Here is a 17,839-nt window from a genome sequence, read left to right as displayed (position 1 = left end):
ATATATATATATATATATATAGAGAGAGAGAGAGAGAGAGAGAGAGAGAGACAAAGAAATATGAGAATAATTCTTGAAATCGTCGTTTGAATTATAATGAGTCACTATCGCGTTAATTAGATTTTATTCTCGTGTGTATTCATATATATGTGTATGCACGCATATATATATAGATATACCTATACAATAACAGTACGCACACTTAATCATTAGAAATCCCGTTTCTAAGTAATAAATGATTCTTCCGACTTCTTATATTTCTTTTCTTCTTAAGATCGTAATACTCTTTCAGTTTTTATATACACAGTTGAGTAACTTGGCTAGTAATTAAGTCTTCCGTAAAGTTAAGAGCATTAAATCGGATTAGCAAAAGATCAGCAGGGAAGTGAATGAATTCCGAAATTATGAACAATCATTTTGTTCTCTGATTTCTCATTCACATAGTTTTGCAGGGATAGTTGCGAAAGAATTTTCTTTTCGTATTTCAATCAAGATCTTATTTAATATTAAAAGAATGGACAAATAAAGCTTGCGAACCATGTTTTTAACGAATAAATATTTGGATGTTTTTTAAGAAGAAAAAGAAAGAAAAATCGTCGATTTGTTCCTTGAGAAGAGAGAAAGAGAGGAAGGAAGCTTGTTTGCCACTGATTCGTGTAAACGTGACTGAGTATTTCGAAACGCGTTTCTACAGAGACTAAAGAAAATTTTGTAGGGCTAAGAAGACGTTCGGGAAAGCTTTTTCGAGTAACTCGAGCGAATTCGGCAAAAGAGGTCAGCAACCGTGCGTTGATTTCTCAGTAAAGAGAAGTCTTTGAATCTTTTTCTCTCTTTTTCTTTCTTTCTGTCTTTCTCTCTATCTTTTTTGTTTCTATTGTTGCTATTGCTGTTGTTTTCCTTTTTTCTTTCACTTTATCTTTTATACATAAATCGCAAAAAAGAGCGAGTCGAAAGCGTATGTGCAAGTGCAAGTGAAAAATTTCTTTCAACGTTGAACACAGTTGTCATAAGAGAATTAAAAGAAGAAAAGTAAAGAAAAAAAAAAAGAAAGAAAACAGAAAATAGAAAAAGAAGGAAGTAAATAAAAAAGAAAATTTCGTCATAAAGGAAGAAGAGAAATAATCCGTTTAAATATCGCAAATATTAATTAAAATATACAAACGTATGTTTTAAGGAGTATAAGATTTGTTTTAGATCCTGAAAATTTTTAGTCCTATCTATCATTAAGCGTACACTACACCGACGAAATTACACTGTAATTAAGTGGAAAACTATATTACGTGCTCGGCTACCTCAGCGCGTACGCTTTATAATTATGTATCGCGCGTTATTACCGATTGGTAGGTGCGTGCGTATGGGCACGTGCACGCAATTCGAACGCGTTCATGGCATCAATATACATCTTGTATTAATAACCGTTCTATCTATTAACATCGTAATAGATCAGAATTTAGAAATAAAACGTCAAATTTAATTTTTAATTTAGATAATATTTCACACGATGATTTAATAAATAGGTACAAAAATTTAATTAAAAAAAAAAAAAAAAAAAGAAAGAAAGTATCGTATTATTCTTTTTCTTTTACGTTATATCACAAAAATATTGTGAGTAATAGATCTTTTTAAAGAAATAAATTTTTATACGACACTTTAAATACATTTTTTCTTTTTTTCTTTTTTTTTTCAATAAGACAATACCAAAGTTTTACACTGTGTCAACATACAAAATAATTAATATAACAGATTTTACTATTTATTATTATTTTACACTATACAAATGTAGAATAATAAATATGTTGTTATTATTATTACTAGTACTATTACTATATAAACGATGGGAATAAAAAGATCTGTAATAATTATTTTGTACGAATTTTCTATGTCGTTCGTTTGTTTGAGGTTCTTAACGAGATAAAGAAAAAAAAAACGAAATAGTAGAAAAAAATAGAAAAAACATCGTTATAATCCAATAAAAAAAATATCGAAGAAAATTCTCATGTTAGAAATTAACGACAATTTATATTAAATATCTACCCAATCCCTTTACACGCTGGAATTACGTCCTGATTTCGAATTTTGCTTTCAGTCACGAACTGTACGAGTATCGATCAACAAACCGCGACGAGCTTCTCTTACGTACGCGTAATCACTCTTCTGCGATTAAAAGCACTAGTCAAATATATTTTCCTGAAGAGTATCCCACCCCAATACGACGATTGTAACATGATAAAGAATTGGCTCTCTCAGAATAAGATAGAAGAGACAGTGTATATAACGAAAATCGTTCCCATAGGAGCTGATATTTCTCTAGATAAAGATTTATCTAGAGAAATATTTTTTATCTTGCATACGAACAAATTTTTATTAAATACACGTTTGCAATAATTTTTTTCCTTTTTTATTCGTATTTTATCGTTGATTCTTTTTCGAAACAATTGTAATTACTAAATTTATTTATTATTAATTTTTTAATATCTTAATTATTTGAATTCGTAGATGTTTACCCTTGTTAGGATAATGTAATATATTTTTATTGGTATTACATTTTAAGTATAATAATATATTTAGTTTTACGATTAGAGTACACGTGTGTCTTGATTCATGTAGCTAAATATTAAAATTTTGAAATTCAGATCATCGTTGTAATAACACATTATTTTTCTGAGATATTTTATACATTAGCAGTGTCTGTGTATGTAACAAAAAATGAAAGTAGAAAAATAACTAAATATAGCAAACAAAGTATAAGAAATAAACATTATGAGTGCAAGACTCATTTATTCTCGCATAATACGATGCAGAGTGTAGATTGCCATATTTAAACATGAAAATTGCAAAGAACAACGCTTTTTAAACACTATGTTATACGAAAACTATAAAAAGTCAGCTGAATAACATAGTAAACAATGTATACTCGAGTTAGAAAGAAACATATTTAACCAATGTTATCTTTCTTTTTTTTATAGTATATTTAAAAGTTTTTTAGATTAAAAATTTTCTTATATTTGTTTTTAACGTCCCATTCATACATACATATACGTGCGCGCACACTCACACACACATATATATGTAATTCTACACGTAAATTCAAAGTCCAAGCTGAGATTCAATTGGCAAGGAAGATATCAACTTCGAACTCGTTTTATATTCCTCCCTATCTCCAAATGTCAATATTTGTCAGGAATATTCGGAAAGTTCAATCCTTTCTCTTCACTTCCGATAAATTCTATCCTCCTTCTTTTTTCTTTTTCTTTATTTGTTTCATAATGTGTTCGATTGATAGCAAGCTGAAAAAAAGTTAGAACCTAACTTGTCAGTTTCAGAATGTAAGACATGAAAAATCATGATCGAACTATTAGTATTATTACTATTATCATCATCATCATCATCATCATCATCATCATCATCATCATCATCATTATTATTATTATCATAAACACGAAGTATCGAATATTCATTAAGCAAATGCACTTGCATTTTTCTTTATACATTTCTTGAAAAGTTGTCTTCTCTCTCTTTCACTCTTTCTGTCTATCTGTATCTCTCTCTTTCTTTCTCTCTTTCTCTCTCTCTCTCTGTCTCTCTCTCTCTCTCTCTCTCTCTCTCTCTCTCTGTCTCTCCCTCCCATTTTCTCTCTATTTTCTCGACGTCGTTTCTTCTTTACTTCGTTCCAAGTATATATACATTTTTCAATCTTTCCGAGGCAACATAACGTGCTAGGAGGAAACGACGTCGCCCGATGGAAGGTCGACGTAGAACGCAATGTAACATGTTCTCCCAAACAAAAACGAACGTTCTCTCATCTCGTGAGAGTTTGCACTTGGTAGAACAAAAAATAGTTGGAAAGTGGTTTGGCGGGGAAGGAGGGACGAAGGTTAAGATGAGAGTGAGCAAGAGATAGAAGAAGGCATCATTCAAATTAGCGACCTCGGACAATTTTTTGATTACTGCTGTCTCCAACGAGGAGACAGTTTGTTCGTAGTCGAATAATGTTGGAGGCGTAGGTGGAGGTGAAAATAGAGAAGGAAAGGTGGGAAAGGGTGAAGGGTGAAAAGGAAACACGCTCGATGATGGAAGGGGGTTGGTATGAAACATACATTTCGTTGATGACCCGGGCTACCTCGAAATACATTCTCTGTGAGTCTGTGTGTGTGTGTATTCTCATATTGTATGCATATCGTGCTTTTATGACGGGTATTAACTACGCATGACCTAGATTGCTTATTTACTTAACCGATAATGACTAATAATACGTTATGGCACGGGTAAACCTAATCGATCGCAACCACCTCTCTCTCTCTCTCTCTCTCTCTCTTTCTCTCTCTTTCCCTCTCTCTCTCTCTCTCTCTCTCTCTCTCTCTCTGTCTTTCTCTTTCGATATACCGCACGTGTGCGTTCATCCCCCCGAGATACATAAATGCAAAGGATAGAATTTTATCGTTCGAAGAGAATATGTTATTTTTCGTGTTAGTATTTAAAGAAATTGAAATATGTTTTTCGGAATGTTACGAACTCGCAATACTACAGGGAACTTGTCGTTTTTATTTATTTAAGTTGTTTCTTTTGTAAAGAGAATTATTTTATATTTCTACCTATTCTCCGTAGTAAAGCAACCAACTCTCGTATCCTCGTTTGTTTCCCGTGAGAAAAAGAAAATTTGTTGCATGTTATAGCATATATTCTTTTCTTTTCTTTCCATATCGTCGAATTGTTAAGTTTATGTGCATTGTGGAATTTTTATCTATCATACATCGACGGATATTGATATTGACTATTGTTCTCATTTTCGTAAATTTATCTCGTCCCTTTTCGAATGAATAAAGTAAAGAAAATAATTATTAGGTTCGATGAACTTTTTTAAAGATTGATTCTTTTGTAACGTTAAAACAATTTCATATCAAATTCTATACGAAATTATATTTACAGTAACAATATCATTACACATATATATATATATATATATATATTTCCTTTTAAAATAAATTTCAAAATGGTACTATCGATTCCTTTTGTTCCTCTGAAAGTACTTCATAACTTTAGCAGATAAGACAATATTATACAAACTAATAATTATAAAGTTGAATTCGATGAAACTCATCGAACGTTGACACTCGATTATAATCTGTATTATTTAAAATCTTTTTAACATTTCTTTTGCAATACTTTTGGAAAAATATACTTCTTCGTAAGAATGAAGTGTCTGATATGAATCATATATAATAAAAAAACGAATGAATCATTTTTCTTTCTATATTAATTTCTTACTCGACCTATTAATTGCTACTTTTTACAGCTTTTTTATCTTGGTAATTTTCTTTTCCTTTTTTAATTGATCACATTCCCCGATAAATAAATGAATCGATAAATTAAATGAATAATTTCGAACCAACGAAACCTACCATTTCCGTAGATCGTAAAACACGTCGAACGACAATAATCATTCGTAACGGGGGAGGAGCGGCTAGTCTCGAAGATGGCGAATTTATCGGGACGCCTCATTAAAAAAAAGGGAAGGAATGGAAGGAAGAAATCGTGTTTCTTGCTAATAGCGGTACCCAATCACGTGCATAGCTCTATCCAGCTCGCGAGACATTTAATCGAAAAGGTAATCGCATTCCGGCGTCCTCGTAAACGGTTATCTCGATGCTACCGAGAATAGAGACAGATTAATTCTTCTCTCTTTCTCTCTCTCTCTCTCTTTCTCTCTTTTCTCTCTCTTTCTCTCTCTTTCTCTTTCTTTCTCTATGCTTTTATCATCTTTTTTCTTTTTTCTTTCTTTTTCTTTATTTTTTTTTTTTTCAATTATGAATAGCTTTATCTTCCTCATGCGAACCTCGATACAGGTCGATATACCAGATAAGGGATGAGAATTTTTCCACACGATCGGCTTGTCTTCTCCATTCTAATAATTTTTAAAGTCGCATCCGACCTTTCCAGCACATACGATCAATAGCCAAGATGGGATTAGAAAGTCGTCGAATCCCGATAAGGATATTTGTATTTTTTTATTTTGTTATTAGAGTACGGATTTTTAATGGAACAGTAATTTAAGATACGGATAGATAATTGGCAATATAATAGTATATAATGGTAATATAAATGGAAAATAGAAATTAGATAACTGTCTTTTTCTTTTTACTTTCTTAATGTTCGTGTTCCTTTTCGATCCATCTTTTCTACTTTTTAATTATGAAAATATGTACAAGTTCAATAAGTAACAATGTTTAAACGCAAAATTAATCCTAGTTAGGTGGATTGTCTCTTTCGTATAATTTTCTCAAAAAGAAAAAAAAAAAAAAAAGATTTGAAATCGTTTCAAAAATTTTCAAATAAACCTCCCCGACCAGAAAAAATGCCTATTACGAGTATGATTAATTAGATTAATAATAATTATATTTAGAGATATATTTTTAACGTAATTTTATGAAAAATATATTACGTATGTTTCCTTGCGTAAACGTTCTATCTCGACGTTAAAATTTCTATTTAAGAACGTGAATCGTTCGAAGAGAAACCATGACCTAAAGATTTATTCATGGAGTAAGAAATCCGCAAGAATCTCTACAGTAAGCAAACTCTAAATCTATTAAAACTTTTGAAAGAAGTTATTACATTACATTCTCACATATCACATATTTGTAACATCAAATCGTTTCGTATCACACGGCTTGAATCAATCGATAACGATGAAAATTCATAACCAGGCAATATCTATAGAAATGGTTATAGGATATAGCCATCGTCTTAATATCCCTCTCGCGATAAGATTACTCGTTAGGAAGATCGGTCGTTCGCAATATAAGGGTGACCGTAAAAGCGAAATTAACCTTTCTCGAGGATAAGAAATGAACCAGAAATCGTGAATGACTGATAGAAAGAGAGATAGAGAGAAAGAGAGAAGAGATAGGGAGAAAGAGGTAGGGAAATAGAAAGAGAGAGAGAGAGAGAGAGAGAGAGAGAGAGAGAGAGAGAAAGAGAAAGAGAAAGAGAGAGAGAATGAAAGAGAGAAAAAGAGATAGAGATAGGGACAGAAATAAAGATAGAGATAGAGATAGAGAGAAAGAGAGAGAAAAAAGAAAAAGAGAGAGAGAAAGAAGAGGAAAACATGCTAACAAAAAATATAAAACCGATCGGTCCACAGGGATGTTTGGAGAATCGTGGCTCCCCTGGGAGGAGTGGCGGAGCAGGAGGAGGAGGAGGAGGAGGAGGAGGAGGAGGAGGAGGAGGAGGTTCACGGGGTACCGGGTGTGATTCAGGAGAGTCGCAGTCGCAGCCATCTCGAGGAGGACGTCATGGAGCCTCGGAAAGTTCTTCATCGAAGGACGGTGACCTGCTTTCGCATGCGGCTTCCGCTTTGCGTAGACTCCACTTCAAATCCGCTGGTGGAAGTCGTAGTTGTCGTACGGTGCCAAAGGTCGTGGTTATGGGTTCCAGTACAGCATCTGAAACCACGATCAACACAAGTACCGACAGCGCCAATACTATGGTCACCATGGTGAGATGATCGTTTTTCTTTTTCTTTTTCTTTTTCTTTTTTAATGGAAACTCTCAATGGATTATTCAAATTGATAGTATCGAATCGTTTTAGTCACTCATCGATTTACATAATTACAATAATTGTTGTTGTTGTTATTATTATTATTATTATTATTATTATTATTTAATTAGTGCCTTTGTTTTGTTAATCAATTTTTATTATTATCTTCGAGTATTAATAATTATGTTTTCTTAAATCCTAATGATAAATTTATTATTGAACGCTCGATGAGTCAGGAAAGTATCCGTCGAAAGTAACGTGACTAACTCTAACATAAGTGTCTTATCCCCACTTTTCTGCACTTTATCCAATTCCATATTTCATGCTTTATCAAGTGCCGTTCTAAGAGCTTAAATTACTTACAGTGCAGATCCTTTTCTCAATATTGTGCCGTAACAATTGATAATAATTAATACCTTATAGATAAAATGTATATTATCCTTAATGGTTATTGATTAATTAAAATTTACAATAATTAATATAATCGACATTTGTAATAATTGTCAATTATTATTATTATTATTATTATTATTATCATTATTATTATAGAGATTTTCAAATAGGTAACATGAGAAAATGATAGAGAGATGAAATATTATATCTAATGTTAATATACATTCCACGTAATAATGAATAATATTAAAGATTCTTGACCCTTTAAACCTTTTGAAAATATCATTTGTACTCTCCCACAGTAATTTCGTAATTTGACGAAATTTGTAAAATTCAATCGGTGTGTTTCGGTAGAAATTCGTGAATGGTCGAATCTAACAAAGACGTAATTCCTTCGTGAGATACAACCGATCTAACTGCAATTGAACCAATTTAAAACTTTTCGATAATCGTATTCGTTTCCAAAGTTTCCTATTCCATGAAAGATAGGATTGGAAATTTTGATAAATCAATTTCTCCATTCGATCGATGATCGAAACAAATTTCTAATTGTTAGGTCGAATGAGGTTTCTACTAGTTTCAGTAGTACGAATTTTTTAATATTAATTATTCTGTATCATTGTTTACAAATACGTACATAATATTTAATAAAAGTTTTTTTTCTCGGAAGATTCAGAACAATTTCAAAAAATTAGAACGCAGAAAATTATTATTATTACTATGCATATATATTTTTTCATGAGTGCCAAAGTGCAATTAGTAGAAGTTTTTCTCATGAAAGAATTGGAAAAAATTAGAACGCTTAAGATTATTATTATTATTATTATTATTATTATTATTATTATTATTATTATTATTATTAATATTATTATTATTATTATTATTATTTTTATTTTTATTACTATACATATATGTTTTCTCTCGAGTATCAAGGTTATTGATAGCATATCTAATTCCTTTGAAGCATTAATAAGGACAAATCCGACACAAAGAGGCCTTGTGAGAATTTATGAAGGAGATGTGCAATGAGAAGTGGACTATTATTATTAAAGTGAAAATTAAATAAATGACTAGGCTATTGTGGCCCTATGATATAGATTAATTATTACTATTATTATTACTATTATTACTGTAATAGACCTTTTACAAGATAAAGTCACACGAAATATAATTCTGAGATAATTTAATTTGACTAAAAATATAGATGAAAATATAGTTTCATTTACAAATGAAGAATTCTCGAATCTTTATCGCAAAATTTTATACTTGTTCTTTTTTTTTTAATAATCATTTATGTTCGTTATATTCAGGATTATTTCTACAATATAGGTATTTAAGTTTAAAAAAGTAAAAATAATTTTTCTTTTGTTATTTGTTAATTATTATGTTTATAACTCGATAGTTCAGAGAGATTATTTTAGTCCATTGAGCTATCCAAGCTCTTAAACCAAGCTTCTCACAAGTGTCTACTTAAATTAGAATAGAGATACTCGTCCCCATAGTAATAAAGTTACAAGTATAGTTTATACTTGCGTATACCGTTATATTGCCATGAGGTCCGCTGCAAAGGACTAACATCGAATGGTTTATTACTTCATTACGGCGAATCTTCCTTTAATTTTTAGAAACAACTATATTCGATATACTGGTAGAAGAAATTTTTTTATTGTTATAAATTCATTATCATTATAAAAAATTCCACGAAATGGAAACTAATGTAACACGTTACAAGAATGAAGGAAGATTTGTTCAAGGCACGTTATTCGCAAAATACATCAGTGTTATATCGAATACAAATTAAATTGTATTGGCTACATAACTATATATGCCATTGTACGTATAGCTAATTGGTGTTAGCACGAAACTGCTATTATTAATTATTTATAGCGTGTATGTTACGTATCAAATATTAATCGTCTGAAATATTAACGCAATTATTCGATTCAATTGATACAAGAATAATTATCGATGATAATTAGAGATGGATACTTATCAATTTTTATTCGATTTAGAATCGTTCGAGAACTTCAAATTTTTTAATAAACATCAAGCTTCTAAAAAAGAAAGAAAAAATAGAAAAAGAAAACTTGTATTAAAATTTTTGATATATTCCTCGTAATTTATTATCCTACAATATATTTTCCAAGATAAAATTTCAGAATTACATCTGGTGGTTTCTTCTTGTGAGATCGTAAGTAGAGATAGTCTTACTTTGATCAAACACGAACACTGAAAGATCTTATCTTTGAAATTCTAAGGACGGTTTTGTAGCAGAGAGATATCGTAAGGTAGTTTCTTTGGGTTGTTTCATGTAATATTCAATGTAACGTCGTACTTTATTATTATGACCGTTAAGATATCCGATTGGATACCCTACGAAACTTGTTCCAAACGGCTGACACTAACTTCTACGTTACATGGAAAACGATTCTCCAAGTCGACCGTACCTAGCCCACTAACTTAGTTTCCGTCTTTCAGAAACATAGAATACGGTTGAATAGGAGAAGAGGAACTAAGGTAGAAATGTTGTGACCGATTAAGGGAAAAGACTACTTTAACAGCATCAAATATAAACTGTTTTTATCACTTTTTTTGTAGCAAGTCAATATCTCAGTAAAAATAACCTTATATATCATTAACATTAGATTTAGTGACGTATTTTTACAGCTTCCGTCAATATATACTAGATACTAGGATACTAGGATATCAGAGTAAACAAACTTTATTCTTTATTATTTTTAGTTTATCTATTCTTATAATAATAATAATAGTGATAATAATAAATAAAAACAACTTTCAGTTAATATTAATTTAATAATTATGAGTTTGTTGTAAATTAATTATAAAAGAAATTTAAAATCCATTATTTTTTTGGATTTAAATGTTAAATCATATACGTTTTTAAAATGTTAAAATCAAAAATATGATATAATATCGTTCGTGTGTACTGTAGTAAATAAAAAATTTTTATCTAGTCTTAAACTATGCAGTTATAGTAGTTTTTGTTGCACGAAAAATATTTGTCTTACAAACTGATGACATTTTGATGAAAGTATTAGAAAAATTTGCGAAGAGATCGTCAATTTTTAAGAATTCCGCGAAAACAAATTTTTTTTGATTGAAATAAATTTAAATGCACTGAATGGTAACATCTCGTTTTAAGCAGCTTGTGAAATTTTCAAATCGATCGGATAAAAATTCATTGAGATACGCCCGACTAGAAAATATACTTTCGAGTAACTGTACTTAGGAACATATAAATTCACGAAAGTTGCTGCAACTCCGTGAATACAGCTCTGTTCAAATTTCTATGTAATATAACTGCGGGTAATGTGTGTGATATTAAGAAAATTAAACAAAAAGTTTCGATACTTTCGAACCTTTAACTTCTCAAAATGTATGTACATATTTACCTCTTTATCTTTCTCTTTTCTCTTAACGTTACGTTACAAAGTACACGTTGAATAAAAAATAAAAAGTGCTTCCCAAAGAGATACGAGTATCGCACGTAACTGCATTTCTTTTTTCTTTCTTCTTCTTTGCCTTCTATCTCTTTTTCCTTTTTCTTTTTTTAACCGTACGATCAAGCACTTCTTTCTCATGCGAATAAAAGATAGATGGAAACAGAGAAAGAGAGAAAAAGAAGCGCTATAAGAGAATAACGATCATAATGAAAGGTGAGTTACTACGTTCGTTGAAAGTACATAAGTGACTCGAGAGAACGTTAAAAACATAACTAAGGTGACATTCATTGTTTGCAAAATAACGACTATTCCCGGTGCTCTTGCTAGTGCTCGAATTTACCAGCTTAAAGTTGCATGAATCAAAGAGTTGAAAGATTAAAGGGAGCCTTCTATGAAATTCATTTTAAACGGATGCCGCGCGAACCGTTTTAATATTCCATGGTTACATCAGAGTGCTGTGACGCTCTTGTGAAGAAGAGGGTGGGCTAAAGAAAGAGTAGAAGGATGGGTAGGTGGATGGGTGTTTGGTTGGTTGCTTGGTTGAGGGTTTGGGAGGAGAGGAGGGTTGAGGGAATTTCCTCTTATTATTACGAGCAAGAAATTAATAATTTTCCGAAAGTAGCTGTTACCTCTACCATCTCGTATACCACCCTTGTCCCACCCTATACCACCCCGTCCCACCTCATCTCGTTCGTTCGTTCGTTCGTTCGTTCGTTCGTTCGTTCGTTCGTTCGTTCGTACGCGCGATATCCGCGAGCTTTGCTCGACGAGAATTAAACTTCCTTCTTCACGCGCAACGTCGAGAAAGCACGATCAAGTCTCCCGATTTGATTTAATTAAACTTGGGTAGTAAATTTCTACGTCTTTCTCGTAAAATGTTAGCGTCATCGATCCTAAGGATTTCGCTTCGTTTTATATATATATATATATATATATGTATTCTCGAATTCCTTTATAAGTGGCGTAAGCCGCCATTGAATGACCATTTTGAAATATGGATAATAATTGTGAAGATATTTTAGCCTATATTAGAAATTTCATCGTAGGTCAGTCGAATTGCTTTTTCCATGGCACAATTCCTTATGTGATTAGTTATAAAATATATGCCAGAGCGATTAATTTTAATATATATCGGAATATTATGTTTTATTATTAATTGTTATTATAACGTGTCCGTGGTATAATTAATTGATTAATAAATTCGAATATTGGAAGGAAGAAAATGGCAATATAATATATTATTTTATTATATTACGATATGTCCGTGACATATAATAATGATGGATCAATTTTCTTTATAATTAATTAAAATATAATGTAAAAAATGATGGAGTAGCATAACTGTTCGATTATCAATCTTATTCGCATTATACAGCTTAGAGTATTAACAAAATATATATTTTGATCCTGACTTTTCCATTAAGAAAATCTCTATCGTAACATTTACCTCCCTATCTCATTAATTCACGTTGCTTTACGTTTGATGATTCCGAAAAAAAATAGTAATTCTTTTAACAGCCCTACCGTGCTTATATGGGTCGTTCATTGATCATTTTTTGATAGGACAATATTTCGATTTAGGATGTTTCTGAAATAATATTCGAATAGATCACTTTAGATATTTCTTGTAACTTACAAACAAACTTTCGTTTAGTTAACTTACATTAATATTATATATATCCTATTTCATGATAATAAAAAGGAAGTTGATATATCATGATAACGTAGTTTTATATGCTAAGGATATTTAAAAATACATTTCAAAATACTTTCTTAATCAGTCAACAAAAATAATTATTAAAATAGTTGTTAATAACAAAATAAATGAAACCATAAATATGTTCACTCTTGTTGATCTTTTAGATTACTAGTTATCGATTGGAGAGATAAATTGGCGAGAAATTTTCAATGAATTTTTATTAATAAAAGTTAAAACTAACGATCGTTGCAGGTGACGACGACGGACGGAGAACAACCGGACGACAGTTTTGACTTGATAGACGTACCACCGGAAATGTCGCCGCCACCTGTCGCGCCAACGTCGAAGGACACGCAAAGCAATTCCACCGGCACGCAACAAATCGTTCTTCCATCGGAGAAGGTCGATTCCAATCACGTAGAACATAATTCGAAAAGCACGGTCAACGTACAATCCAGCAGCACTGCCCAGCACGGCGCCATGTCACCTATTTCTGATATCATAGACGACACAGGAGCACCCCCACCCACCCCTATGATCGGAGCTCATCAAGAGTGCAGGTTCACTTTTATTAGCGGTAGAACACCACCCCTACCTGATCTAAGGGCAGCCGAATTTTTCAGGTGAAAATTTTCTTCTATTTTGTGTTTACGACAATCTTTCGTAAATGATATTTTAGTTTATTTTACCGCGATTCATTTCTCTTTTTCTTTTTATAAAAACATTATGTATATAAAAAACAAAAAAAAAAAGAAATGAGTAAGATGCGTATTTCTTTGTAATTGGAATAAAGGGATCTTGTTTACTTAATTCCCTTAATGGATGATTTTATTTTTGAGTTACTCGTGAATGAACGCGACATTTACTGCTTACGACCTGTTGTTCAGTTTGTGGTCAGGATACCTAACTCTAAGGAGTCAGAACTTGGTCCCTGTGTATGTTCTCATTCACTCGTTTCAACGAGAAGACGTTCCGATAAATACGTCCTGATGCTGTCTCTACTTCTCTCAGAGATATAACAGCAAAAACAGTGCAAGCTCGTTGGTTGTTGAATTTAATGAGATAACTTCGCTCTTACGTATTCGCCTATACGCTTGAACATTTCATATTAATTAAAAGAATAAACTGTAGTTTTTGCACACCCATAGAGAATATATTGAATATATTCTCTAAATCGAGCATACTAAATTTAATTTAATCTTTTCATCTATCTATCAACATTGAAAATATTAATCTTTTACTATTCAGAAGAAAGAAATTCTATTGAAAATTCCCAGAGGAATTTTGTGAAAAAAAACCACCCTCAAAAATAATTATCCTAACCGAGTACGTGTAATTAAATTAAATTATATAAAATATTATCTCAAATATAGGAATATCGACGATCTCCATATTTTATAAAATATAATCTCCAGATAAACACATTTCGTAAAAAAGAAAAAAAAATTCTTTCAACCACAAAAATTTGTTTTTATCGTCGAAAATAATCAAGGTAACTCCATTTCCAGTTTTAAACGACTTGCTCGATATATCGTGATATTATTAGAAACGTATATTACACAATTATATATATATATATATATATATATATATATATACATATATATATACACATATACACACATACACACACACACACATATACGTGTGTGTTAAAAAATCGACGTATAACATATGTATGAACATATAATACTATCTACTATAGATTGAGAATAAAATGGAGGCTCAATTAGTTGGATTTTCGTGGCTCGTTACGCGAGCTTGCTTCGGTCGAAATAATAGAAGCAATTTAATTGCGGGAGAACTAGTTTTGCCGGGACGAAATCCTCCCCTAAAACCTCGCAGAAAGAACGAGATAGAGATAGAGATAGAGATAGTGAGACCAGGATAAAATGAGATTAGCAAGCGAAAGAAAGGACGTATATTTTACTTGAACTTTTGATCCCCTTATCGGATCAGAATGAAATTTATCGAGAAAATTTAAACGAGGAGAAGAGAATATTAATATACAATAGCTCGAAAAAGTATTCGCATGTTATTTAATATTAAATAATTTTATATAATTTGAAGAGAAGATTTTACGTTGTTTAATAAATCTCAAAAATAATTGCATGTTATGTGAGATGTCGATAATTAAAAAACAAAAAAAATATAGTTCTTTTTTTTACACTAGCAATTAAATAGACAAAATAAAGTTTTTACAAATTTTTATCGAACTCTTTTATATATGCACATTTTGTAAATTCGTTCGGTCTGATGCATATTTTACAAATATCATATAAAAATCCACCAATTTTAAAAAGAGTTAAAAAGAGTTATAATTATTTGAATATCTATAAAATCGCTAATATATTGTAAAAATCAACGTACTAGTAGAATTTTAAATAAACTGGCTAAAAGTAACTCGCTCAGGAATTGGTCAATTTTCTCTTTAATATTTACAATATGCATATGACATAATCAGATCAGAAATATATATATATATATATATATATATATATATATACATATTGATAAAAATTATTTTATATTTCTCATAAAAATTAAAATTACTTCTTTTTTAAAATTACTTCATATTTATTTAAAAATTTAAAGCTCCTGTTTCGGATAATGAAATCACTCGACCATTGAATAAAATGCAAAAGCTTTGCTGACCTATTTTATATTATAATGTAATAATTTATTTAACCTATAACATTTGTTTAAAATTTATTTAGTACTCCGGTGAGAGGCTCGGTGGATGCCGGACAACCTGATCCAAGTCAAATAAGCTCGATGCTAACATTAATGGCTACCAAAGAGAAACAAAATGAGAAGAGTGCTTTGGTCAACATTAATTCTAATCACACGTCATTGATCAAAATTACGGAGCCCAACGAGAAAAACTCCAACGAAACGAAACACACAGCTGGACAGAAAAAACCGAATATCAATGTTACGACGAATCCATTGGATATTTCTTTGGTCGGTAGTCAACCATCGTGTAACGCACAGACTCCGACTGGTACTACGAATAGAAGTCGAGGAAGATCAGCGCCAGGTGAGAAAATAAATCCTATTTTTAACGAGAAACGATTTCTAATTTTTAACGAGATCTACTTATCTCTTCTTCTTCGTTAATTAATACAAATTTTTTCCTCGTGAAGTACTAGAATAACAAAGATCGTAAACGATCATATTTCAGAGTAACATTTCTGATATTATTTTTTTTTTTCAAGTCGAACATGTTATATGCAGGTATTATAGTAATTTATTATAAAATATAAATTTATATTAATTTAATATTAATTATTTACATTTCCAATATTGATATCCAATAGAATTTTTCAAAAGTTTAAGAACGATCGAAGATACAGGACAATTTGACGAATCAAAAAATGTGTAATTCTTACGCGTACGAATTGGGATTATAATTATTCATTAAGTAAAACCTCTATATCTCTTTTTTTTATTATCTCTTTGTTTCGTCTTCTTTTTTTTTTTTTTTTTGTTAATTTTTAGTCTTGATTCGATTCAATCTAGACAGAGTAAAATATATACCTTTCGAAAATTACACATTCGTCGATCCGTTAAAATCCTTTAATTTACAAGAAATATTTAATATTCTTAAAAGTCTTTCGAAACAGGAATATAATGAAGAATCAAGTGTATAACGTATTTGATTTAAAGCAAGAACAGAAAATTTACTCATCGAAACGATGAAAAAATTTCGAGTAGATCGACTCTCTTGTATTAGCAATTTATCATTATTGTATAAAGAGTGGTACGGTCGAAGGGAGCGCGTAATTGGAAGTAAAGGATAAACCAAATAAATTCGCGTACTCGTTACGTTCGTTATATGCGAGAAAAGAATTCACGATCGTACGTTGAGACTGTCGTGGTTGGTATTTCGTTTTAAGGGTGCACTAATAGAGAGTAGGTTATTTAAAGGCTTCTACGTTGGATTGAAAGTTCTCTCGAGTTACGGGATAACGGATAATTGACGTTCCCTTGTATAAAGCAAGTGATGCCTTGTTCTCGACATAATCTGATACGGTCCATTTCGTTGGTCCAAGAGTTTATATACATATATATATATATATATATATATACTCTTGAAATATATATATATATATATGTGTGTGTGTTTGAAACCGACGATACCCCTAGAATCTCTCAGAGCTTTTCTAACGCGATTAGTTCTATCGTTTCACGTATACCTCGAAGCTCTTCCACAAATTTAGTTCTACCTTACATTTCGATATATTTTCCTCTTTGGTTCGAGAGCGATGAAAGATTCGAATTACCACGCGTCCCTTTCGAAAACGAAGAAAGATTATATATAGCAAGAGAAAATGAAAAACAGAAGAATTAAGAAGAGAAAAAAAAAGAAAGAAACGAAAAAGTATAAATCTGTCGAATATTAATCAATGACAAATTACAAAATAGTTTATTCCCTATTAATCTTCCCTTTTTATTTTTATTTTTAGCGAACTAATCGGTTTTACTACTTTTTCGCGTGTTATTAATGACCCCGGTGAATTAACTGAGAGAGTTATTAGCGAGTGCCATGCGGTGGTGATTTATATCGTACGATTTTTTGCCTAAACTCTATCGAGTCATACATTTTTTCTCTCGTTAGCGAAAGTATTATTATTATTATTATTATTATTGTTTTTATTACTACTTTGTTTGGCGGATGCAAACATTGTCTTATATATATATATATATATATATATATATATATATATATGTATATATACATAC

General features: G+C 30.9%; 1 protein-coding gene across 6 annotated transcripts in view; it reads left to right on the top strand.

The window, feature by feature from the left end:
• The window catches only part of LOC122630191 (AF4/FMR2 family member lilli-like), a 110,914-nt gene that overhangs the window by 44,905 nt on the left and 48,170 nt on the right, over positions 1-17,839 (top strand). For 5 of the 6 annotated variants that reach the window (XM_043814434.1, XM_043814429.1, XM_043814432.1 and 2 more), the window contains 4 exons: positions 5,411-5,605; positions 7,142-7,495; positions 13,346-13,716; positions 15,811-16,133. In XM_043814434.1, coding sequence (XP_043670369.1) covers positions 5,474-5,605; positions 7,142-7,495; positions 13,346-13,716; positions 15,811-16,133 — 1,180 coding nt within the window. In that variant the 5' untranslated portion in view covers positions 5,411-5,473. Of the gene's footprint in view, positions 1-3,584; positions 4,138-5,410; positions 5,606-7,141; positions 7,496-13,345; positions 13,717-15,810; positions 16,134-17,839 lie in introns of those variants that run through there. The other variant, XM_043814433.1, reaches the window with a different exon arrangement.

Source organism: Vespula pensylvanica, chromosome 6 (genome assembly GCF_014466175.1).
Source record: "Vespula pensylvanica isolate Volc-1 chromosome 6, ASM1446617v1, whole genome shotgun sequence".
Taxonomy (NCBI): domain Eukaryota; kingdom Metazoa; phylum Arthropoda; class Insecta; order Hymenoptera; family Vespidae; genus Vespula; species Vespula pensylvanica.
This window is presented reverse-complemented; position numbering and strand designations above follow the sequence as displayed.